Source organism: Sphaeramia orbicularis, chromosome 16 (genome assembly GCF_902148855.1).
Source record: "Sphaeramia orbicularis chromosome 16, fSphaOr1.1, whole genome shotgun sequence".
Classification (NCBI taxonomy): Eukaryota; Metazoa; Chordata; class Actinopteri; order Kurtiformes; family Apogonidae; genus Sphaeramia; species Sphaeramia orbicularis.
The window spans coordinates 23307823-23325103 of NC_043972.1; the positions used below are offsets into that span (position 1 = coordinate 23307823).

At 37.1% G+C, this 17281-nt stretch overlaps 2 protein-coding genes across 2 annotated transcripts; one reads left to right on the forward strand and one right to left on the reverse strand.

Annotated features, from left to right (window-relative positions):
* Positions 1 to 3: 3 nt before the first annotated feature.
* On the reverse strand, positions 4 to 13814 carry pnp4b (purine nucleoside phosphorylase 4b). Its single transcript, XM_030158980.1, has 8 exons — positions 13504 to 13814; positions 11702 to 11874; positions 11518 to 11621; positions 10612 to 10787; positions 9686 to 9876; positions 9467 to 9546; positions 9275 to 9383; positions 4 to 1401 (listed from the first exon to the last, which is right to left on the reverse strand). The coding sequence occupies exons 1-8, from the start codon at positions 13524 to 13526 to the stop codon at positions 1256 to 1258; spliced, it is 1002 nt and encodes a 333-aa protein (XP_030014840.1). The 5' UTR covers positions 13527 to 13814; the 3' UTR covers positions 4 to 1255.
* On the forward strand, positions 3588 to 7603 carry decr1 (2,4-dienoyl CoA reductase 1, mitochondrial). The gene is made up of 10 exons (XM_030158979.1): positions 3588 to 3693; positions 4593 to 4801; positions 5128 to 5185; positions 5259 to 5345; positions 5634 to 5781; positions 5941 to 6040; positions 6416 to 6488; positions 6575 to 6721; positions 7031 to 7093; positions 7260 to 7603. Exons 1-10 carry the CDS (start codon positions 3634 to 3636, stop codon positions 7317 to 7319), a joined length of 1005 nt encoding a protein of 334 aa, XP_030014839.1. The 5' UTR covers positions 3588 to 3633; the 3' UTR covers positions 7320 to 7603.
* Positions 13815 to 17281: the final 3467 nt, after the last annotated feature.

Below are 17281 nucleotides of genomic sequence, written 5' to 3' on the forward strand. Positions count from 1 at the left end.
TTAAAAAATTCTTTGCATTTCTTTAAAAACAATTATCATTTACAAAATTCAAACGCATTCTTCCAGCTTTGCTTCAACCAAATGGCTGCTTACATATTAACAGGAATGTTTTGCATTATCAGCCTTCGAAGCTATAGAAAAATACAAGTTTTAAATAGAAATGTGAATCTGGAAATGAGAAAATATTGTGGTTTATTTTTAAAACCCCATAAAATGTATTTTTTTTTTTTTTTAGACAGAAGGATTATGAGTTGATCTTTACCTGCAGTTCTATTTAATTTTCAATTATGTTGACCAGATTTTTTCTTTCATTTAGTTTTTAGTCTTTTTGAAAACATTTTATTGTTGATGGAACATTTTCACTGCTAGGTTTAGTCTCAATGCAGGTAGTTCAGTCACAGCTTCTGTCCTACTCAAAGGCACAATGGCAGCAACAGGAAATTGAACCACAAAGACCTGACAGATGTAAGTCCTGAATGAGTTGTCACTTGAATATTACAAATTGAAATGTTTTAAATCACATTCTAATGGGTCTTGGAATGTATGTGACTATGAAGCAAATGTTATCTTAATATATTCTGTTTTAAAAGTGTTTTTGATGACAATTGGCAAGAAAACTACAAACACCACATCAAACTGCAGTCACAGTTTATCAGTCTGATAATGTTGCTGTACAGTCTGACAGTCTCATAGACTCAGTAAGTGTTTCTGTTGAATTCACTCTGATATAATGTAACTTCAGCCAGATCTGGATCAGAACAGAAACAGGTCTACAATTACATTCATGATGGTCTTAAAGATTTGAGTTTAACCCTGTAAACACATTCACTAATGTGAAAACATCCTCTACTGGTCAAACCTGAGAACTGGTGGGTATACAGACATTTAAACACAGCAAGTTTAACCTTACTTGATAATTAAAGGTTGAATATATTTTTGGTGGTTTATGATGATGATGCGACTGAGATTTTGTTATACAGACACTGAGTCTGTTTTTACACTCACACTTAAAACACATACATTCTGAGCTTATTAAACATGTGAAAACATCGAAGAAAAGTTCTGAAATCTGGACTCTGTCTACAAGATGCTCAAAACAAAGTAACTCTAACCCTAAGGTACAGTAATGTTTTGTGTTGAGACCGTAAACTCTGTAGTTAAATAGTCACCATGTCAGGTATCATGTCAGCATATCAGCTCCACAGACCTGCTGTGTCCTCGTGTTTCAATAATCAGTCACTGTTTATGGATCAGTTTATACTGATGAAGCTGCTTCCTTGGCCAGACTCAGGATTGGCTGTAGCTGCTCCTCCAAAGATGGGGCATCGGTGTCGTTAGTGATGATCCAATCAAATTCCACCCCACTGTCCAACCCGCACTCTGACTCCGCATCATCCACACCTGAGTCACAGACAGACAACAGGTAAGAGTGAAGTAGTACTGATTCAACTACTTTATTACAGTAAAAGGGACAAAGGCAGGTTCTAATCTGTCCTCAGAGTATAAAAGTCAACAGTAAACCTTAGAAGCAGTTGTGTACTTAACAATTTGAACCTCAACTTTACTGATGTCTTTTATATTTCTATCTTTTATATCTTTGTCTTGTTAGATTATATTAGATTAGACTTTACTGATCCCACAACGGGGAAATTCACTGGTCAAAGAAGCAACAGATTACTGTACAAGAAAAAACTGTACAAGCAGAAAGATACAGCAAAAGATAAACAATAGAAAAAATTATAATACTAGTCATAAAACTCAACAGGCAACATATTTACATAAGAGTAGAACACAAACTGAACAGAGTTACAATGTTGTGTTGTACAGTAACAGATCAATAGACAAACTGACATGACAGGTAAAAGTGTGAGGTACCTATGGTGAAGCTCCACCCCCTCTGTCTTCTGGTATTTTCTGAACTTTGAACTCTGACACATTGGGTTTGTTTGGGGAACTCAGCCCAGAACCACTGCAGGTCTGACATCCGCCTTGCATCACTAATCACCTGGCCAATCACAAAGCACACAGGTCAGCTGATCAGGAAAGACAGCATCAGAAGAAGAAGAACAGTCGGTGACATACCCACACTGGTTGCTGGGCTCCTCTGGTTGCTAAGCGACAGAAGAATCCCGGGTCCTGTTGTCTTCTAGTTTCTCCCCAGAGAATCATATCAGCTCGATAATGCTCCTTATAAGGACCAGTACCTAACAGCTGGTCCAGGTCCAGACCATGTTCCTGCAGGAAAACCAGAATCAGTGTTAGTCAGTAGTAACCATGGCGACAGAAACACAGTGTGTGCGTGTTACAGCAGCAGTTAACATCTGACCTGTGCATACTGCTGTTTGAGAGGACCGGACAGACGGAGGATGCAGCAGACATCTGCTCCTAAACTGAAGAAGTTGGCATATAGGGAGCCAACATATTCAAAATCTCAGAAAAATGTCATTAACATTATCAGATTCTGAGTGAACTTGTCAAACATCCAACAAGATGAACAAAAAAAAAAAAAATCAATGTTTACACAAGATAAAATCCACCACTTGAATAATTCTATGTCGTGAATACAGTTACAGGAAACCATTATATGTTATAAAATGTATGTGATAAATTAGTTTTAAACTTCTCCCAAGATGTGGATTCATGTTTCTATCATCAGTGGTGCTGAAGTCTCTTGTGGTGGAGTAGATGTGATTGTGAATATGATATGAACAGGTGTGAAATGAAAAAGGAATGAACAATGAATGTAAACCCAGATCTGAAGCTACTATGTTCAAAACTAAAGTCAGGGACAGAAATTATATATGCAGGATTTAGGAGTAAACATGAATCAGGACTGAAAAATGGCACACACACAGATGTAAAGTTGACTCGAATCTTTATGTGGATACTTTATCAACGTGTGGAGAAGGTGTGGAGCTGCGTGATTGTGCTTCTGGATCAGGCTGTAGTTCTTACCAGTTCTGGATCAGGTCCGTCACATAATCTTTTCCGGACTTACGTTTCCCGCTGAAGACAAGTACCAGTTTGGGTTCTGCCATCCGCTCCTCCATCCGTGATCCCCTATCGATACCTGATCAGTGTGATCGATCACCTGAAGCCTCATTCCTGTGATCTGACTCTGATCAGACCACTACATACCTGGGACCCGGTCAGACCACTACGGACTGTGGATCTGTTACCGTAAATGTCCCAATAAACCGGAAGCTCGTCACAGTAAAATAATCTGTGTATTAGATTATCAGATTCCAAATGCATAACCAATTAAAATATTTGATCATTAATTAGGAGCCACGTAACGATTGCCCATGATCAAAAACAACGAGGAACTGTTAAATAAACTTATTACGTTATAGTGACATTACGGTAACACGAGATCTACGTCACTGTATGGACTGAACCACTGTGCATGAAGGGGGACGAGTTTATTATCGATCAGTTTGGTTTAAGATAAACGTAAACATATGGTGTTTTACTATCAGTTCAATATTATGACATGCAATCAAATAATAATTTAAATGTAGAAATACTTGTGTGTAATCGTCCCGTCAGTTCAGAAAAGCGTCTTCTTCGTTGGTCTCTTCCTCTCATTCACATTATTGTGAAGTGGGTCAAAGGTCACAGAGTGCAGGCAACATGGCGGCAGGTTTGTTGTGGAGGAAAGTTTCAGGAGCAGCAAGGACTCCGGTTCAAAGGGTGAGGCACCAGAATGAACGGATTTAATGCAAAAATTTGTTGTCAGTGAAAGCAGTCAGCTGTTGATTTTCTGTTAGTACTAAATAATCATTAATACAGTGACGATTCAGACCCTGAACTGATATAAATGTGTGTAAATGCTTTATTGGAAAGACACCAAGTAACGTTTGACAATTTAACATCAAATCTCTGCAGGTTTATCTGGATCATTATGGTCTGAGCTCGACAGTTAGTTCATGAATTCATCTGTTTAACCTTATGTGACTGGACATGGTCAAACACTACATTTCCCAACAAGCCAATTTCTGAATACAGTATTTTTATTCAGAGAAATGTTTAAAGTAGCCTAAAAACACATGGGGTCAACATCACCTATTATGCACTTATGTCACACCTACTGGTCAAATAACAATATTTATCCATATTTCTTCAGATTAACCCTCACCTGTCAAACAAGCCACGCCCACAGATTTATTTCAATCCTGGCAGCAAAAAAATCCTGTTTTTTAAAGAAACTGATCAATGTCTTTATTCAACTACTATTCATTCCTTTTATTGAATATTTTGTTCCTTTTTTCAATCTGTTTTCTGTCGATGTAGTGTTTATATCAGTTTGTGCATCATTCTTATTCTTAGTGGGGGAAATGCAATGTGTGAAGTAGCTCTAAGGAAACTAAACACATGAACACATCCAGAGACATTTATTTGTAAATAAATAAACATATTACACACATTAACACAGTCAGACAGAACTATATATGCAAGTCAAGCTTTTAGTGCTGGTAAAATGTTAGATGTGTATTATTTGGATCTGGTCTGTAATTATGTCCAGTTCGAGTCTTCGTCATTGATTCTGTTGAGTCTGGAGCGTCTGCCTCACTGGTCTGTCTCCCTGTCAGGCCTGGTTCCACAGGTCCTCAGCTCTTCCTCAGTCTGGGGCTCCTCCTCTTCCTCAGTCGTCCTTCTTCCCGTCTGTCGATGGTGTCATGCTGCCACCAGGAACTTTCACCAACAGGGTGGCTTTCATTACCGGGGGCGGGACTGGACTGGGCCGTGCCATGACAACAACTCTGTCACACCTTGGAGCTCAGTGCATCATCGCCAGCAGGTCAGAGGTCAATGGGTGTAAACAGTTGTATTTGTGGGCACAGCAGCACAGTCTGAATTTAATTACTTTCAATTTTCAGTTGGATCTTATTTTAAAACACCAAAAAATAAAAACTGACATTAAAAGATGCTTCATTATGTCACTGAGACCAAAGTCACATTTTTTTTTTTTTTTTACAGAAGATTCACAGAAAGTTTCCAGATTCTTTACATAATGTTTAAAAAAATAATACTGACCAAAAATTTACAAATTTAACGCCTGTTTGCAGATTTTTTTTTCATTTGTTGGTCAAGCTCTGTCTTTTAAAAACTTGTTCTACTTATCAGAAAGGTGGATGTTCTGCAGCAGACAGCTGAAGAGATCAGCAAGGCGACTGGAAACAAGGTGATTAACCAGAGTAAAAACTGAAGGCTGAACCAGATCTAGAACTGGTATAACCGTCCCCTCTGTGTTTCAGGTTCATGCGGTTCAGTGTGATGTGAGAGATCCTCAGGCAGTTTCCCAATGCGTTAATCAGATGGAGGAGATGGCAGGACTTCCTGATGTAAGAACACACAAACACACCAGGGTTCAGGCCTGTCAGATTAAACAGATCTGAACCTATTTTACATGACATTTTTAAATGTTACTTTGCTCTATGTTGTGTTTTTCATGTGTGTACATAGTTCATTTCATCATGTAATGTGTTAATTATTTTTATGTTAGAGTACTGAAGCCATAGGGTGGACTTTTGGGTTAATGGTTATCTATAGTTTAACAATTGTTAACTCATATCTATTACACAATGAGGCTGTTGATGACATCGCAGTGTCCTGCCTCCTGATTGGTACAGATCGTCATCAACAATGCAGCAGGAAACTTTGTGTGTCCGTCAGAACGTCTGTCCCCGAATGGTTGGAAGAGCATCACTGATATCGTCTTGAATGGAACAGCGTTTGTCACCTTGGAGCTAGGAAAGAGGCTCATCCAGAAACAGAAAGGTTAGAGGTCACATGCATTCTGATCTAGAGGCAGAGAGGTCAGAGTTCACTCATAGAAAGATCCTCTATGACATCTGTTGACCTCAGAGGGGTTAGAGGTCAGACAGATGTCACATTGCCGCTGGTCTGTGTTATTTATGGTATACTATTGCTGTCTAGGTGCAGCCTTCCTGGCCATCACCACCATTTATGCTGAGTCCGGTTCTGGATTTGTTGTTCCCAGTGCATCGGCAAAGGCTGGAGTGGAAGCTCTCTACAAGTCAGTCTGACCTTTGACCTTTATTTAGTTGTTTCGATCATCTTAAATCACACACACTGGGGCATCTCCTAGACAATCAAACCATCAGACATATTTAATTTTAATGCTGTTTTATACTTTGGGTTATTTTCCAAATTTTTTCTCCTTATATTTTCACACAAATATCTGTATTCTGCTCCTTACATGTGGCATCAGCATCAACCAGATAAAACTATAAAACATAGTAAAAGTGATCTCATGGTGAATCCATGAGTTAATAACAACAAATAAAACAATGAAAAAGATGAAACAAGACAAATGAGGCAAAAAGACTTATTTTAATGGTGTCAGACAGTTGTCTATTGCGGTACTGTAGTAACAGTGTGACTGTTTCAGGTCTCTGGCTGCAGAGTGGGGACGTTACGGCCTCAGATTTAACATCATCCAGCCTGGACCCATTAGAACCAAGGTACTGTCCACCAGGTGCAGCCTAGCAGTTTATTTACTTGTGGTTCTGTGTTGCTGTTTATCTGTCTTTGTTGTGTTTGTTGTCAGGGGGCGTTTAGTCGTCTGGATCCAACTGGAGCCTTCGAGAAAGGCATGATCAGTCGAATACCAGTTGGTCGACTTGGAAAACCTGAAGAGATTGCAAACCTGGCAGCATATATGAGCAGCGACTACGCCACCTGGATGTCTGGAGCTGTAAGTTCATTTAAAACTTGAGTCTTGGTTTAGAACGGTCAGACCTTCAGGATCAGGCGAAACAACACATTGATATTAATTTATAAACTAGTAACAAATGACCAAATGTAACTGTTAGTAGTTCATAAATTTATAATAGTTAAAATAGTAACCATTGATGGAAACATTTGAAATAATACAAGTCTTGTAATCAACTTGTAAGCTGATTTTAAATATTGAACAAATGCCTGTTTTTTTTTTTTTTTTGGGATAGTTTGGTGTTCATTGTTTAAATGCTACTAGATTATATTGTGTGTTTGCTTTTTTCAGGTGATTCGGTTTGATGGAGGAGAATATGTGTCAATGGCTGGAGAATTTAATGACCTGCGCAGGGTGAGTGCCACACAGAATATATCTCTTTTTCTTCCCCTCTTCTAGATTCAGTTAAACACTGATGTGATTAAGTTTTGGCTTTTTTTTCTCAGATAAGGTGATAAAATGACTTGAACATGTGTCAATCATTCAGAGAAACAAGATAACATGTATTTTTGTGTATTAGGTGACTCCAGAGCAGTGGAAGATGATGGAGGCCATGATCAGAAGCACTAAAGGGTCCTGAAAACACTCAGCCAATTAGCTCTCCTTGAAATGTCCTCCCAGCAGGGGTGCCCGTCCACCTGAGCTGAGATAACCAATCACATTGAGGCCTGATATTAAAGACGATTGTACGTTTTCACTTAGAGAAACATTTTAACATGTTAAATGAAATACAGGATTTATGTTGGTTTTAATGTTTATGTTCTATAAATTACCATGTCTGTCACTTTATTGATAGATGATTATTTTCTGATTTATGCATAGTTTTGTTTTGTTTTTTTCACAATAAATGTTTCATATGAAGACTTTCTGCATCAGACTCTTTGGACATATCCTAAAAAAAGACATAAACCTGAACTCCTCTTACATACACCAACATATTGTACATAAAAGGTTCAGAAACTAGTAGTGATGAATTGAAGTGTTTTGGTTAAGATTTGTAGCCTTCCATTATGATTTTGACAATTAAATGGCTTGTGGGAACTACACCGAATCTGATGCAAAGGAAAAAGTAGCACAGCATTACATTTTTCATTACAAGTCATTTAGGAGACATAGCTTATTGTCTTGAAGATATTGTGCCCAGGGTTCATCCCTCCAAACTGTGCCTATAACATCTCAGGACTGTTCACATAAAGCTGGAAGATAATGCCAAAAATGTTCTCAGATACTTAATACTTAATGGAGATCCACTATTGCGATAAGAGTGTGAAAGTAAAGACATAATAAATGACAAACATGATATAAGACGTTCAAATAATAATGAAAATGACATGTAAAGAAAGACTCAAATGACAAGGGGGGAAATGAAGATGAGAACAATGGAAAAACATGCAACTCAATAAAGAGACTAAAGCAATATAAGAGGTAAAAAAGGAAAATATGAGGAAAATGATAAATGTAAAACAATGTAGCACAATGAAAAAACATGATTTAATTGACAACACTGTAATCAGCAAACTAAAGATGAGAGCTACAAAACAATCTGACTGATCTGAACAATATGACCCAGATGGTGAAAGTTAAATCAATGCATGAAAAAAAATACTCAATACATGAGATAAGGGAGGTAACACAGGTGGCTTGGGAAACTGTTCTTGCTTCCAAAGCAAACTCCTCATCCACCAAAAATTATGTCACAACTGTTGTTAAAGGTCAAAGGCCGTAGACAACATGTGCAACTGTCATGTCCACTAACTGTTTAGAAATGGAAATTCAATCAAAACAAGCAGCAGAAGAACAAATTAAGAGATTCTGACCCAACAAGACAGCCTGTTGACAGATCATGAGCTCTGACCACAGTTCAACACATGGTCATAATCCATTAGAGGTTGGCAGAAGTACCCCTGAATGCCCTCTACATTCCTACCTGTAGTTGCTTAACAGGATCTTTTTTTGTCATTTGTTAACTTTTGTTGCACAGTCAAGGTAAACAGTGTTATCTGAAGGCCATTAGTTGCTAGCTTGCTTCACAGGATGTTTTCTGCTGAAATAATTCTACCACTGGGGGAATATTTGAATATCAGGACTGTCATTCTTGTCCCTTCTTTGTGCAAGAACAGCAGACTTAGCAGCAAGTACAGACTGGAAATGACAAATTTAGATGAAGACATACCTTAACTGGCATTTTAGTTTGTAGGGATTTGGTCATTTTAATGTCACAGTGCTTCTTCATCAGCATATGTTTCATTAAAACAGCTTCTCTAGAGCTCTATTTTACTGAGTCACTGTCGACATGTTCTGCATTCAGTGTTGTTCAAGATGAGTGTGACAGGGATGTAAGCGTACTAGAATCAGAACTGGAAAAGAACTAGTCAAGTGTGGAGATAGATGTAGATGTGAGAGACTGCTTGATTGTTAAAAATAGACTTTTATTTTGAAACTGTACTTATACAGACTGATTTCACTGCGTTTTACTCTGAAGGAGATCTGAAAGACATAAAGATCAGTGAGTGTTGATGCTCTGCTGCTGAAGACGAGAGATGAGCTGTGTGACGATCTTCTGCAGAACCTCAGCCCTCATTTTACTGATCTGAAGAACCTCCTCATAGTTCACTTTCTCCTCCCGGCTGTAGTCCACAGACACCTGTACAGATATGTCACGACAAAGGTATGTCAGGACTGGTTCACCAACACAGGTACATTGTGTTGTCATTGTTGACCTCTGACCTTGTTGGTGATGAGTGACAGACCCAGAACTCTGAGTCCACAATGTTTTGCCACCGTCACTTCAGGTACTGTACTCATACCTGAGGAGGAGGAGAAACAACAGATGAGTCAGTCTGAGCTGAGGCTAAACTCTGTAGGTTTGATAAAGTTAAATAGCTCTATTTGATATCTATCATATTTCAACAGGGTTTTATCCTTCAGTGGTTTGTTTCTTCTTACCCACAGCATCGCAGCCCAGAACCAGCAGCATTCGGGCCTCAGCGATGGTTTCGAAGTTTGGTCCGCTCACCATACAGTAAACTCCTTCTCTGATAAAATTACTGCAGCCGAGATCAGTGCCGACATCTACAGCCAAACGGCGCATCTGCTTACTGTAGGCGTCTGACATGCACGGGAACCGGATCCCGAAACTACAAGCCATCAACAAACACAACATTTGTATATGTATATGTGTGTGTGTATATGTGCGTATGTGTATATGTATGTGTGTATACGTATGTGTTTGTGTATTTATATGTGTATAATATATGTATATGTATGTGTATGTATATATGTATTATATACGTATATGTGTGTATGTATGTGTATATGCATACGTATGTGTTTGTGTATACGTGTGTATGTATATGTGTATGTACTGTATGTATGTATAATGTATGTGTATATATATATATATATATATATATATATATATATATATATATATATATATATATATATGTATGTATGTTTGTGTCTGTGTATATGTATAATGTATGTCGATGTATATGTATATGTTGTCAGAAAGGAGCCAGTTCCTCAAACTATGAACTGACTGAAAATACAGTTTTTAAAAACAACAGTCAGTTTGTTCAGGAGTGTAAACATTGGACAATGTGAAATTCATCAGGCTCATATTCTGAAAGAGTGGTTCAGGGAGCATGAAACATCATTTTCACACATGGATGGGCCACCACAGAGTCCAGACCTGAACCCCATCGACAACATTTTGGCTCCAGTGGAGAAGAGTTTACGCAGTAGTCTGACTCCCATCATCAATACAAGATCACAGTGAATTAATGTATATTAATGCAACACTGGATGTAAATAAATGTCATTTTTTTTGTGCCATTGCATAAGCATTGTGTGGCATAAATAATGTTTACCGCTCGTCATTGGGTCCACACAGTGGATGTTCTCCAGCAAATCCCGGCAGGTTGATGTGATCTTTGATAACCATGATGTCACCAACTTTAAAGTCTGGACAGATTCCACCTGCAGCGTTTGTTACTATGACAGATTCCACCCCCATCAGCTTAAACATCCGGATAGGAAACGTCACCTGAGACAGGTCAAGAAACAGACAGATAATGTTGTGGAAGGACCTGTAGACTGCACAATCACTGTTTTTGTGGTTTCGTCTTGTTCCTTTTACGATGTGTTTTTACATTGTTTTTGTCCTTTTACATCTTTTATGTTGTTTTTGTCTTGTTACACCTTCTACATTACTTTCTTGTTGAAGGACTTCTAGACTCCACAAACTTGCTAGAACAACCCAAACAGTACCCAAACCCTCAGAAAACCTGTAGACTTCTGTCCTCAGTTCTATCATCTTAGGTAGGTTGCTGACTTCTGACTGGAGGTATTCTGCTGAAGGTGAAAGATTCCATCTCAGCTGTTTCACCTTTGATGAAACTGGACAGCTCACTCATGGTATCAGTTCTTTAATGTCACTGAATATTTTCTTAATGTTTATGACAGTTAATTGTGAGTGGACCTAGTTGTGATGGGAGAGATTAGTGAGATGTTTGTTGAGTTTGGTATTTCTAGCTTTGATTACATGGATAAAAAGATGAAAAATGGCATCAAATTCCTCTATGTTTGGCTGCATGTCAGGCTGTAGAGTGATAGGACAGGGGCCGTACTGGGTGTAGCACCTGAAACTGACGCTCGTCTCACAAAATGTAAGCAGAACAGACTGTGGTCTCCCTTTAAAGACCCCGTCGAATGTTTACACCTACAGTGGGCTATTTTGTCGAATATCATTGGCTCTGACCTGTGACCTGCCTCACCTGACAGAGGGAGTAACCTTCATACAGGTGGACACGTCCCTGCATGAACACACAGGGTGTCTCGTCGACTGTCCCAAATACCAGGCAACCCTCATGACCTGGGACTAACACAGGAAATTACATCATGATGACATCACATGAAAAGAGCCCTGCCCCTCTGGTAAGCCCCGCCCTCAGGCCTCACCTGTGCTGACAGGGAAGTTGGGGATGTCCTGGTACCTGAAGCTCACTTTGTTGGAGACGGCATCGGCCAAAAGGCCAAGTCCAGAGCCACAAATCACAGCAACTTTCGGCCTCAGATTTGTCCGGTTCAGCAGCCAGTCAGTCGTCAGTTTGTAGTCCTCGAAGGAACAGCAGCTGAGGGGTCAAAGGTCAAAGAGTCAGTAGCTTATCTTCATTCAGACAAAGTGACTGTCATATTTTCTTATTTCTAGTTTTGTAATGTTTATAAAAAGGGGTTTTCAGTGTAGTATTTGTGAGGTTTTTTTTTGGGTTCCTGATAATTAATAATGACACTTGGACTATGTTGTCAATTTCCAATGTTCAAGGTCTGAAACTGACTTCAATCTGGTTCCTGATGGACACTTGTTATTATTTTCATGTAGTTGTACATTGAAGTTATAAAGTTATCATCATCTACAATGTGATGTTCCATTATTCTTCTCGTTGCTGATAATTGCAGTTTGATATTTTTCATATCAAAGTCCAATGTGCCATAAGGTACAAGGAGGATGGGTAACATTTTTAGTCTTTTCACCAGCAAAGTGTTCAAAGATAACAGTTTAATTTGGACATTTTGTCTTTAGAGCCATTCAGATAAACCAAACAGTGTTAAAGGAGTTTTAATGTGTATTTCAGTTTAATCTGGACTTTACACCTGAACTGAAGACAGGACTTACACTGACCTGCTGCAAAGGGACACAGTTGTTTAACAGGTGTAAAGTGTGAGTTTCTTGTAGAAAAGCTGATGATTAACAGAGAAACACACTCACAATAAATTTAACTGCAGCTGTAAGATGACAACGTTTTCCAACAGAAAAGAGACACGTGATGATGAAACGTTCTGACAGAATAAATAACATCAAAAACAAGCCTTTTTCATAACTCAGGTCTACAGAATTGCTCATTATTCTATATAACTAAACCATGTGACCAAACGCTCAGCAGCCTGGTATATAAACTTAATTTAACTCACTGCTTCAAGGACTTTTATTCATTACATACAGAAAAGTACACAGTTAAACACATAAGGAAATGAATGGAAAGACATTCAATATACGGACCGTAATGAGATGAACATAAAAGTTACTATAAAAATTTGTAAAACACACCATAAAAGATATATAGTGACATTTCTCTACAAAAACAAAAACAATGCAAAATTACATAAAACAATAAAACAACTAAATAAACCAAAATAATTCACATAACTCATAAATGAAACTACTAACTGAATTCAAAATGAATGAAACAAAACATCATCAAAACAACTACAAAATATGACAACAAAACATAAAACAAAAACCACAACAAAAACTTAAAAATAAAATTAAACAATGCCAAATCAATAAAACAACAAAGATCCTTAATACTACAACGTTAAAAAAAATAGCACAAAACAGAAAAACATATCAATATAGCAGCAAAACAAACCTTAAAAACAATGAAACAAAACACACTGTCATTCAGAAGACAACAGGTCAACACAAAAACACACACTGCCCTGACAGATACAGGGTGACGCTGAGACTTATTTTATCCTGAGAACCCATTAAATATCAGATATTTTAATAAACATAAATAAACTGAGGTAAATTTGCAGCAAAGTCAGTGAAAAAAAAACATGCAATTAGTTAAACTAAAAAAACCCAAACATTTAGCATTTAGTAACATTTAAAGACATGTTAGTTTATTTGGTGAAAATGCTCATAATACTGTCTGTTAAACCAAAGACTGATCAGGTTATTGATCAGGTTTCAGTCTCACCAGTTTCCTTTGGTGTGCATCATTCACCTGCTGTAGAAGAAGAAGAAGAGGAAGAAGAGGAAGACGAGCAGCAAGACAGAGGGACAGTATGAGCCAGGCCTCTTCTGATTGGCTGATTCACAGAATGCAAACATAGGAAAGTTCGCTGACTCTGCTAGCCTGTGACCTTTGACCTTTCCTGTTTGTACAGTCATGGGATAAAAGTTCAGCAGGAGGTTCATATAAATCCAAAGACAGTTAATAAAGGTGTAGCTTCCAGTCTTTAGGGGTAACCAGGTCTGTTGTGACTGGATGAATTCTGGTGAACAGAAGGTTGGTTTCATAACATTCGGATCTGTAACATGTCATCCACAGACTAGTACATTATGATTATTTATTTATTTATTTATTTACATGCTTGTTTGTTTGCTTGCGTACTTATATATGTATTTATTTATGTATTTACTTATTTATTTATGTACTTATGCATTTACTTATTTACTTGCTTATTTATTTATTTATTTATTTATTTAGTTAGTTAGTTAGTTATTTGTGTAGTTATTAATTTATTTATTTACTCACTTATGTATTTACTTATTATTACTTACTTTTTTACTTTTTAAGTTATTTATTTACTTACTTATTTACTTTTTTGTTTATCTACTTATTTATTTATGTATTTATTTATTTATTTACATATTATTTATCAATTAATTAACTATTTATTTATTTATTTACATATTTTTTAATTAATTTATTCATTTATTTATTTACTTATTTATTTACTTACTAATTTAATATTTAACTTACTTATGTATTTATTAATTAATTCACTTATTTAATTATTTATTTACTTTTTAATTTATTTACTTATTTATTTATGTACTTACTTATTTATTTACATATTTATTCATTTATTCATTTATTTATTTATTTATTTATTTACTTATTCATTTATTTATTCATTCATTCATTTTCTGAACCCACTTTATCCTCACTAGGGTCGCGGGGGTCGCTGGAGCCTATCCCAGCTACATTGGTGCGAAGGCGGTGTACACCCTGGACACCAGTTCATCACAGGGGTGACATACAGAGACAAACAATCACTCTCACATTCACACCTATAGGCAATTAGATTGCAATTAGATTAACCAATTAACGCATCTTTGGATGGCGGGAGGAAGCCGGAGTATCCGGAAAGAACCCACGCAAACACGGGGAGAACATGCAAACTCCACACAGAAAGGTCCCATCCCCATCGACTGTTGTTGGAATCAAACCCAGGACCTTCTTGCTGTGAGGCATGAATGCTAACCACCGCACCACTGTGTCGCTCATTTGTGTATTTACTTATTTTATACTTACGTACTTATTTATTTACTTATTTATGTACTTATTTATTCATTTACTTATGTATTTACTTATTTACTTACTTATTTATTAATTTATTTACTCATTTATGTAATTACTTATTTATTTACTTATTTATTTAGTTATTTACTGTGGTGAATAGTTTATGGATCCTGTAGTCTGTTTAGATTCTCCACATCCCAAACAACACCATCCCTGGATAGAAAACACTGAAAATATTCTGCTGTGGCCTGTTCTCTGTTGTCCTCATCTTCCTCCTTCTCGTCTTGCTTAATTTTCCCACATTTTCACAAAGAGATGATCTTACCTCAGGTCTATTTGCAGAATGAGTAAAATTACATGACGTACTTTATTGTCCCCACAGGGGAATTTGTCTTGTGCTCAAAGTATTGCACTCAAGAGTTGGGGACTCTGTATCATCTGTCAGAGACAAACAGCTCATATTTTTAGAGAAGAATATTCGATGGGATCTGACTTTACCCTATGAGCTCATGTAAGAACAGACTGCTCATACATCCAACTGGTATTCATTACTCTCTATCACCTTCCCGGCAGGGTTTACCACATGAATAAACTTAGCTTTTAGTTACACAGTGAGTTTACCAAACCAGCAGGGGGAAGTCACGTACCAGAACACACTGACAAATCATCACTGAGCCCGTTTATTTGCACACTGAAACTCTGATCATTATTATTATTTTTGAAGTAGTCAGATTATTCAAGTGATCAGACTGTATAAACAACATAATCTGATATGATTTATCAGATAGCAGCAGTTATCTGATTATGAGAAATGTGACACACACCTGGATTTCTCCCCAATACTCTAATGTCTTCATGTACGTACACAAGTTAATCTGACTTATTTAGATCTGCATGTGTAGACAAAACAACAAAAAACAGGGTGTCGTACAAAACAGAACTGATGTAGTTTAATGTGAGCAATAGACGATAATAGGAATTTTGAGTCACTACATACGTACGTATTTATTAAAGCAGCGTATGACTTTCATCACAAATTTTTTCTCAGATTTGTAAAACCTGAGTGATAGCCTAATTATTAACTGGTCTTTCTGTGCTTATGCACCTGAATCTCTTCCCTCAAGGTGAACGGCTTTGAAGATGATGCCATCATAAACACTGTCCACTTGTTTACATAACAAACTGAAACGTCACTCGGGCCTTTTTGGAAATTTTGTCGCGAAGTGCATTGTGGGAATGGGAATTCCATGCAGCAGCAGTTTTGCTGTCTCTTTGTGAGTGCAGAACCCAAATGTTGCCTTTACCTCTATCCACCGACTATACTCATTTTTTCACTCTTGAAGACCCAAACATCCATCAGTGACCAAAACCATCTACTGATCTAAACTGTTTAATACCTGCTGATCCACTAATCCTATCAATACATGTAAATAATTGGTGTAAAATACAGTTATTCATCTTTTCATGGTCATCAGATATGACCCATTTGGACGTTAAGAGGCTCCATAGTTACCATGGAAACACCGTCATCTTCTACAACATTGATTCATCAGTAAAAGCCATGGAGTTATCAAGTAACGGTAGTTGTAGATGCTTGTTTTTACATTGTTATTGAAAATTTTGCTGAAAAAGTCAATTTTTCTTCAGTTTTCTCAGTTTTTGATATAATAACTATCAATTATAATCTGGGCTTTTATGAACATCTACATGATCATTGAATTAAATACAGGAAAATACCTGATTTTCACAGAAAAATGCAAAATACAGAGGATAATATTGTAAAAAATGGTGATAAATCAGTTCAAATTTGTTAAATAGAGAGAAAAATTAATTTGGAAACTGCTACAAAAGTAGCACTGGGTCTTTATGGGTTAAAACAACCCTGGTGACCTGTATAATTTTTTACGCTGTAGTGATCTGGCTTGTTTTCTTGACAAATATGTGAAAAACTGCTTTCGCTTGGTTGCCATCTTTGTTGCTCCCATTCCCACAATGCACTTCATGACAAAATTTCCAAAAAGACCTGATCACTTTATCACTATGTCACTTTCTTTGATTCTAAAAGTTGTTTCTTGGTGTTTCTCATCCCATTTTGTCACTTTCTCATATTTTAGTCAAAGGCCCCATGGTGTTAGTTTTCCCTCATTATTGGAGACCGGCAGAGTGACTCACTACTCCCTCTAGTGGTCACATAAAAGATGCAACAAGATTAGAATGATTTAAAAGAAGTCATGACAGAAACAGAGTAAAATTGTGGCAAGACATAAAAGGTGCAAGAAGAGACTTTTTTGCACACATTATATTGATGGTGGATAGTAAAATTGTGCAAAATTATGTTTTTTATAGCAATTAAGGATGTACTTTTGCAAATTTGTTTCTTGTGAAGACTTTTTTTTTTTTTTTTTACGTGTTTGGGTCATGACCTAAAAAAAACCTGGGAGCTATG

Coding starts and splice junctions, on each gene's coding strand:
- decr1 (XM_030158979.1), top strand. CDS start 3,634: ATGGCGGCAGGTTTGTTGTGGAGGAAAGTTTCAGGAGCAGCAAGGACT. Junction 5,782..5,940: donor GCTCATCCAGAAACAGAAAG/GTTAGAGGTCAC, acceptor ATTGCTGTCTAG/GTGCAGCCTTCCTGGCCATC. Junction 6,722..7,030: donor CCACCTGGATGTCTGGAGCT/GTAAGTTCATTT, acceptor TGCTTTTTTCAG/GTGATTCGGTTTGATGGAGG.
- pnp4b (XM_030158980.1), bottom strand. CDS start 13,526: ATGATGCACACCAAAGGAAACTG. Junction 9,877..10,611: donor TGTGGACCCAATGACGAGCG/GTAAACATTATT, acceptor GATGGCTTGTAG/TTTCGGGATCCGGTTCCCGT. Junction 1,402..9,274: donor CGTCACACAGCTCATCTCTC/GTCTTCAGCAGC, acceptor TCTGTGACTCAG/GTGTGGATGATGCGGAGTCA.